We start from the raw sequence: 8,752 nt of genomic DNA, 5'->3' as shown, positions 1-8,752 counted from the left end.
AAAAGATTTATAAAGGTTTTTTAAAGACTTTTAAAATGGTTTTAAAATATTTCAAGTGATTTTAAAAGGTTTTAAAAAAATTGACAAGAGTTTTTATAAGGTCTTCTTGTAAATTCTTTAAAAATCTTTTAAAAACCCTTGTACATCTTTTAAAACCCTTTTAAACCCTTTTAAAATCTCTTTTAAATCTTTTAAAATCTCTTATAAATCTTTTAAAATACTTTTAAACCCTTTAAAAATCTTTGTAAATCTTTTAAAGCCCTTTAAAATGCCTTGTAAATATTTAAAAACTATTTTAAAATCCCTTGTAAATATTTTAAAACACTTTTAAACCCTTTAAAAATCTTTAAAAAACCTTTGTAAATCTTTCAAAACCCTTTTAAAATCCATTGTAAATATTTTAAAATCCTTTTAAAATATCTTGTAAATCTATTTCCCACCAAAACAAATTTACAAGGATTTTTAAAAGTATTTTTTATTGCTGAGAAAAAATTTGTTACGAAAAAAAGTTTTGGCGGGAAATTTATTTTTTTTGGCGGGAAAAAAGTTTTGCGGAAATTTTTTTTTGGCGCCAAAAATTTGGCAGGAAAATTTCAGTTGTCAATTACATGTTCCTACTAGTTGAGGGTAATTTGGTCATTCTGTTTAATGAAAGGGCTATTTTTAAAAATGGACAACACAAAAGGGTATTGTTGCAAGAGGGTAGTAAAAAAAGGTAGTTTTGCAAATCTCCCGATTATATTTGAATTCTAAATAGTAATATATGTTTTCGTTAACATTTAATTTAATACTTTTTTCAAACCAAATTTTAATCTTACACATTCCATTTTTCTATACAATTTAACTATTTATTTCATAACAATAAAATGCATTTTAATTCTACACACTATATCTTATCGATAAATTTTGAATTATAAATAGTATTTTGCTCACTTTTATATATTTATTTTAGTACTTTTATTTAAAACAGAATTCAAATCTTACACATTCCATTAGCAAATACAATTTAACTCTTTGTTTAATCATGATAAACTTGATTTTGAATCTACATACCTAATCTTAATAAATAAATGGTAAAAGCATTTCTCATACGATAACAGATTTGTATCTTAGTTAACATTAGGGTATCAGGGTTTTCTGCAAAACAACCCTTCAAGTCAATTTCGTTTGCAAGTTTTCATCCAAGTCCGAATTATGCAAGTCAATCTCACAATCTCAAAAGTCACCCGCAATACAGTCCTCCCATGTAGCGATGACATGGCACTCGATAACTCTCTTTTAAAACATAAGGCTTTTGTGCAAAAAAAACCTCAATTTAATTTTTTTTTTTTGCAAGACAAACCTCCATGTCAAATACATACAGGTCAAACCACAATCTGAAAAATCTCCTACAACATAGCCCTTCTGTGTATCGATAACATGACGGTCGATAACTCATTTTAGAGCATGTTCAATGGGTAGAGATTTTATTTATTTAAGGTGCAATGTGCAATGGGTAAAGATTAAAACTTAAATAAATGAAAACCGTAACTAACCAAAATATTATCATATTCGTTGTGTTTTTTTTTTCTTTCAAAATAACTAAAATTAACCAAATTTAACCCAAATTAACAAAAATAATAATTCAAAGAGGAAAATATTAGAAAAAATTAATTATTAAAGAAATTAATATCTCTATATATATACTCAACAAGCTTAAACTGAATTTTAAATTGAGTGAAGTAATTTATATATATATCAATCGTCAATATATACGCTCGGACTAATCCATGGTCTAAAATAAAATCCTGTCCGTCCAACTTACCACGTCAACAATTTTGTTTAGCGAGAAGCTAACAACAACATGTCATTTAAATTTGTAGCCAATTAAATTACAAAAGTTAGTATGAACAGCTCAATATTTGCCGATTTGTAGATACATACTTGCAAATAAAAATTCTCAAGCTCCAATAAAGTCTCGTATATAGTTGTGAATCAAGTTAAAGTATGATCGCTAGTTTTAGAACGTTGGAGCTTACACAAAGGCTCTATCAAGAGAAAAGAGAAAAAGGAAAAAAAAAAGAAAAAAAAAAGTCAAGATTTCATTCACGAGCATAGAGTGAGCAGGTGGCTCCAAACTCTCTAAGCACTCTTGAGTAATCTCCTTCCCACAACAGCTCTTGACAGCTCTACCACACCTTATCAAGTTTTGTTTGGCAAAGCACCAGATTATTCAGCTTTGAGAACGTTTGGATGTGCCTGCTTCCCTACACTTTGTGCTTATGCTCGCAATAAATTTGATCCGAGGTCTCTCAAGTGTATCTTTCTCGGTTACACGGATAAGTATAAGGGTTACCGCTGCTTCTATCCTCCAACTAGACGAGTGTATCTAAGTCGCCATGTCGTGTTTGATGAAGGCTCTTTTCCTTTCATTGATACTTACACTGGCCTGCAGCATTCTTCCCCAACTCCGATGTTTGACGCTTGGTTAAAAGGCTTCTCAAGCTCTTCAGTTCCATTGGAAAAGGAACAAACTGATGGCTCTAATACTGGTACAAACGTCCCTGTCATCACAGAAAATCAACAACATAACCTTTCATTAGAGTGCAGTCCTGCTATTATAATTACAGAGGGGGAGACAACACCTCATAACAACAATCAAGACATACCAAGTGAACCGGTCTGTGTTACACCATTGCGAATCATTCCTTCTCAAGATAATGCTGAAGAAATTGAAACTCTGTCTACGGGAAATGAGGAGTGTTCTGAGTGTACGGCAAGCTCCGATCTTGATCCTATTGGCAACAGCGCTCTCTCATCATCCTCTAGGCATGAACAACCAACCTTCAGTATTCTTCATTCAGCTACAGAATCCACTCATCCTATGACCACGAGATTAAAGAAAGGAATTATCAAACCAAATCAACGGTATGCTCTTCTCACACACAAAGCTTCATATCCTATGTCTAAAACAGTAATTGCAGCTATGGTAGAGGAAATGGGAAATTGCTCTGAAACACACACTTGGTCACTTGTTCCTCTTACACCAAAGATGCATGTGCTAGGCTCCAAATGGGTTTTCAGGATCAAACTCAATGCAGATGGCTCATTAGATAAGTACAAAGCTCGACTAGTTGCTCAAGGCTTCAAACAAGAAGAAGGAATAGACTACCTCGAGACATATAGTCCGGTAGTTCGATCTGCAACCGTCCGAGCTGTGCTTCATCTAGCTACTATCATGCAATGGGAACTCAAACAAATGGATGTCAAAAACGTCTTTCTTCATGGAGATCTCACTGAAACGGTCTACATGAGAAAACCAGCAAGATTCATTGACAATGCTCATCCTGATCATGTTTGCTTATTACATAAAGCTCTCTATGGCTTAAACAAGCTCCAAGGGCTTGGTTTGACATATTCAGCAAATTCCTACTCAATTTTGGTTTTACCTGCAGTATGTCTGACCCTTCTCTCTTTGTCTACGTAAAGAACAAGGATGTGATCATGCTTCTTCTATACGTTGATGATATGGTCATCACAGGAAATAGCTCAAAACTTCTCTCCAGTCTTCTTAATGAGCTCAATAAGCAGTTCAAGATGAAAGATTTGGGCAGACTCAGTTATTTTTTTGGTATTCAGGCGCAATTTCATCCAAAAGGTCTTTTTCTCTCTCAACAGAAATATGCAGAAGATCTTCTAGCTACAACTACAATATCCAACTGTTCTCCTGTTGCAACACCATTGCCACTTCAACCTGAGAGAGCACCTAATCAAACCGAGCCCTTCGACAATCCATCATATTTCAGAAGTTTGGCTGGTAAGCTGCACTACCTCACACTTACTAGACCGGACCTCCAATTCTCTGTTAATTACGTGTGCCAAAAGATGCACGCCCCTACAGTGTCGGATTTTCTTCTCCTCAAAAGGATTCTCCGGTACATCAGAGGAACAACAACCATGGGAATTTCATTCAACAAGGACACAGATTGTCAACTGCGAGCTTACAGTGACAGTGATCACGCCGGTTGTCATGGTACACGTCGCTCCACCGGTGGCTTCTGTACATTTCTTGTCAACAATCTAATCTCCTGGTCTTCTCGAAAGCAAGTCTCAGTCGCCAAAAGCTCAACCGAAGCTGAATATCGCTCTATGTCCGATACAGCCTCGGAAATCACATGGCTAGTCAATTTACTTCGTGATCTGGGTGTTCCGCAGTTACAGCTCCCCGAACTCTTCTGCGACAACCTCTCTGCCGTTTACCTTACAGCGAATCCATCGTTTCATGCTCGGACAAAGCATTTTGCAACTCACTATCATTATGTCCGAGAGCAGGTAGCTTTTGGTGAGCTCATCGTCCATCATATCCCGGGTTATCTACAGCTCGCTGACATATTTACAAAGTCTCTCGCCAAGGCTCCTTTCGAATCTCTCCGATTCAAACTTGGTGTCGATTTCCCACCTCCTCCAAGTTTGAGGGGGAGTATCAACAGAACAGCTCCAAACGACACAGTTTTGGAATTGGGCTCAAAACCATTAAAGCCCAATCCGAAACAAGTGCCCAATCCAAGAGCCAAGCCCAACATAGTGCAACGACAACCTGCAACAACAAAGGACAAAAGCAGAAAAGTTGCAGAGCGGTCCTTATCTCCACGCAGTACGGAAGTAACGACGAGGAATCGCTATGAGGCTCTTGAATCATGTGAAGACAACGACGCCACATAACAGCCAAGTGACAGCTATGCAAATCAAGAAGACACTAGGTTAAATCAATCTAGATGTATAAATAGACATAGCTTGTAATCACAAAGGCTTAAGTTGAAAGCAATAAACAAAAGACTTTCGATTTCATATTTTAACTTACAGCTAACAACAACATGTCATTAAAATTTGTAGCCGATTAAATTATCAAAATTAGTATGAGCAGCTCAATATTTGCCGATTTGTAGATAAATACTTGTAAATAAAAATTTTCAAGCTCCAATATAATCTCGTATATAGTTGTGAATCAAGTTAAAGTATGATCGCTAGTTTTAGAACATTTGAGCTTACACAATGACTCTATCAAGAGAAAAGATAAAAAGAAAAACAGAAAAAGTCAAGATTTTATTCACGAGCATAGAGTGAGCAGGTGGCTTCAAACTGTCTAAGCACTCGCTCAAGTGAAGCAGATTGCTGGTCTCTGGTGGCCGGATTTGTAGATAGAATCGCTTCACTGACTGCAGCTGCTACTATGTTCTTCTGTGTTTCTCCTAGAAGATATGCAGCACCTGATTCTTCTATAGTTTCACACTCGAACAAAGCAGAGCAATCCTGAAATAGAGAAAAACAAAACTATTAGTGACTCAAATATGAGAAACCTAATCTAACAGTTAGAGAATCACTACATACATCGAAAAGGTTTTTTAGTAGGCTTGAATCCCTAAAGTCTTTAAAATCTTGATTTCCAAATGACTTAGCCTCTGCTATTGCTCCTTTCTGCATTGTAGTTAGTTAGAGAAACACACCATGGATATGTGTAACAAATATACAAGGAATAAAGAACATACCCGTACTAATTCGACAATCTTTTGACAGATAAGAAGAAAATAAGCTTCTGATCCACCCTGCATATGATACAAGCAGCTTGTTAAAATAGTTCAAGGAATGTTAACAATGTGAATCACTCGATATATTAACTAGTTACTCAGCCCACCTCAATAAGTTGGGGATATCTATCCTTGAGTGCAGCAATAGCATCATCAATCTCAGCAGTCATTATAAGCTTTAACAAACAGAATGCATGGATCAGTTCGATATGAAACAGAAAAGATGTAGCAATGTAGCTTGCTTTTGGTTGATTTTGTACCTCACAGAAAAAAAATAAAAAAAAAATTACAGCAAGATAACCATAGCAGTGAAAAGTACCTCTCTGAGCTTTTTCCTTTGATGCAATTCATACTCATCAAAACTATTTTCTTGTGCAATAACAGTATGACGACTTGCAGCCAGGTTAAAAGCTCTAAAGCTATCTTCATATCCATAACGAAGAAGGTAGGTTTTTACAAGCCTGGAAAAAGGAAGCTTTAGCACAAACAGAAACAAGAATTACAATTAAGAACAGGCAGGAAAAGACACTTTACCCATGACTAATGCTGCGAGACATGGAAATCTTTTCAATTTCCCTTTCTTTTTTAACCCTCAATGATTCTTCAAAATGCTGAAATAAAGGTGGATCAGATAATAGAATATTGTATCAGAAAAATATGCCACATACATGCAAATATGGACATATGTGAGAGATGCATATTATTCTGCTTACTCAATAGTTATTCTCCGACTATGCAAGAAAAGAAAAGTACGACCTTACCTCAAAGTCAAAAGAAAACGCAATCTGTCCGCCGAAATTGACAGTGACAGCTTCGTTTTGGCTATGCAAAACAATTGTCGGGTATACAGGACGCCTAAATTGCCTGGGGATTGTCCCTACGATAGTTCCATTTTTCCTATAATCAAAGAAGTAGTCATAGATGTCAGCAAGTAAAACATACGCAGGGACATGTCAAAAACATTGTGACATGAAGAAATGAATTGTGTATCTTGATATCTACTTTTCCAATTGTAATGAAACATGTTCAGATAGGGAAACAGTTATTACTTACGTGAAAAAGAATTCTTGTGAAACCGAGTCTATACCGCAACCAACTAAATCACCTGTTGTATAGGTGTCACTGGCTTTAGCAACAGTTCGATCACCATCTCCATTTTGAGAGCATATGAGTCCACTGTTACCAATGTAGGCACAGCTTCTGACAGTATATCTAACATTACAGAGAAACATGAAACAGTGAATTGGAATGCTTAATTACTGAAAGGTGAAAACATCTAACAAAGCAAATCTCCCATTAACTTGTAAGATACCAGATCTAACAGCCAACACAATCAAATTGAGCAGCAAATCACATAACCTATTTCCAAGTAACGAATCCAAACCATTGAAACAGTGATTTGAACTACTGATCTACCATTGTATCTAAACCTATTTCCCAATTTGTTCTCTCAGTCTCAGGTACCAAATCAAACAGAATCAATGATTGTATTGAGTATCAAATCACGCAATAAGTGGTAAATGCGAATTGAAAGGGAAAGAAAACGATACCCTTCGCTATAGATGTGTTCCTTGGAGAAACCAATCGCGATCTCTCCTTTTTCACCAGCATTCATGATATGAACCTCGAAGTAGTAAGCAAGACAGTTAGTCGGCGCCGGATTTTCAGTCTGAAGAACTACGCCGTCGTGATCAGGGCCCGTGTATTGACCGGAGAGCCCATCGGGAGAAACAAAGGTAAATTCGTCTGAACCACCGACCGTGTATAGCGCCGTTGGCCGCAATTCTTCTTCCTCTTCGTTTTCCTCCATAGCTTCTCTCTGGTCAGAATCCCCCAATTCGTCCGAATCTATTGAATCGTAGAGAAAGAAACCCTAGAAATGCGATTGAAATGAAACCCCCAAATGTTGTTGAAGGGCATCAAAAACCACTTCGCGCCCAATGTTGTGTTTGCCAACAATAAATACGATTAAACCAGATATTTTTTAGTTAACCGGTAAATCAAATAACCGTATATTATTAAGTAAATAGATGAAACTCGGTATATTATTAAGTAACCATTTCTATGTTTTTTTCTCTTTTGGTTTTTACTTTTTAGAGTGCTTTTGGGGTGAATTTACACCTTATGTGAACACTGTTTATTAATGTTTATTAATGTTTTTCAATATCAATTATACAATAAAAATTTATTAACATAAACTTTTCTCTCTCGGTTCTAGGGATGGTATTCTCATGTGATCTCTTACTTCCAAATGATGCCATGCTTCTTTATTCAGATCCGGAAATCAGTACTATGACGAAGGATATGGAGCTCCTCCATCACACAAGCCTCCTTCTAACTGTGGAAGTCCACCTTACGACCCTGCTCCTTCAACTTCATCACACATTGATATGGGGCTTGCTTGTTCCCTGTGGCACTGTTGGAGGAGGTTTTGGTACAGTCAGTACTCCCAGTAGCATTCCAGAGTTTGATCATCACATGAACCTTCTTCAGGCACTTTCCAGACACCCGCACCGATCCCATTCGTGCTCTCTTCCGTCAAGGTACAACTTTGTTGGGGTCGGATTCCCCCACAAGCAAGACCGAGCCAAACAGTCTAAGAATAACAATCACCTCATGGTTAAACATATGATTGGCCCCTAGCCTAGAACAAAGCACCTCGGGACCTTATTCGATCGACCGTCCCGAAGAGAGTTTGTAAAATGGCTCGGGTGTTAATCATATGAACACAGCCCGAACCAATCGTGAGAACGCTGCGGGAAACATCTATATCGGCTCGGGAGACAGCCAACTGAGCTTAATGGACAGTCATCAAGCGCGCCCCGAGCCGGTACATACCGTTTGCCCCGAAGCCACCTCTCAAACGACCACCGAGCCGTGAAGAACACGCGAGGCAAAGACTTGTAAAAACCATTCATTCTCCAAGGATCATTTCCGGTAAAATGGGATCTTTTATGGGACTTTCAGAAATGATAAAGGAGAATCTTTGAAGATAATGTCGAAATCAGGAAATCTCCCCAAAACCTCCGAAGAATAAGGAGAATATCCTTAGGACGATTATCCTCTAGAACCGACCTAAGGATAAATAAGAATCTTCCGAAGAATATCGCTAGGGAGGCGGTTTAAGGATCCTATATAAAGTGCCTTAGGGACTTCACAAAAAGGGGGAGATCTTGGGATATTCACAA

General features: G+C 37.2%; 1 protein-coding gene and 1 pseudogene across 2 annotated transcripts; one reads left to right on the top strand and one right to left on the bottom strand.

The window, feature by feature from the left end:
* Positions 1–1,986: 1,986 nt before the first annotated feature.
* Positions 1,987–4,698, top strand: AT4G09255 (annotated as a pseudogene; the record flags this gene model as incomplete). The annotated part of the gene is made up of 1 exon: positions 1,987–4,698.
* Positions 4,699–5,082: 384 nt separating this feature from the next.
* Positions 5,083–7,483, bottom strand: AT4G09250 (SPla/RYanodine receptor (SPRY) domain-containing protein; the record flags this gene model as incomplete). Its single annotated transcript, NM_116993.2, has 7 exons — positions 7,115–7,483; positions 6,618–6,776; positions 6,326–6,461; positions 6,099–6,175; positions 5,884–6,025; positions 5,672–5,740; positions 5,083–5,289 (listed from the first exon to the last, which is right to left on the bottom strand). The coding sequence occupies exons 1-7, from the start codon at positions 7,372–7,374 to the stop codon at positions 5,083–5,085; spliced, it is 1,050 nt and encodes a 349-aa protein (NP_192663.2). The 5' UTR covers positions 7,375–7,483.
* Between the last annotated feature and the right edge of the window lie 1,269 nt (positions 7,484–8,752).

This window comes from Arabidopsis thaliana, chromosome 4 (genome assembly GCF_000001735.4).
Source record: "Arabidopsis thaliana chromosome 4, partial sequence".
Classification (NCBI taxonomy): domain Eukaryota; kingdom Viridiplantae; phylum Streptophyta; class Magnoliopsida; order Brassicales; family Brassicaceae; genus Arabidopsis; species Arabidopsis thaliana.
The sequence above is the reverse complement of the archived record's forward strand: the minus strand, read 5'-3'. Positions and strand labels throughout refer to the sequence as shown.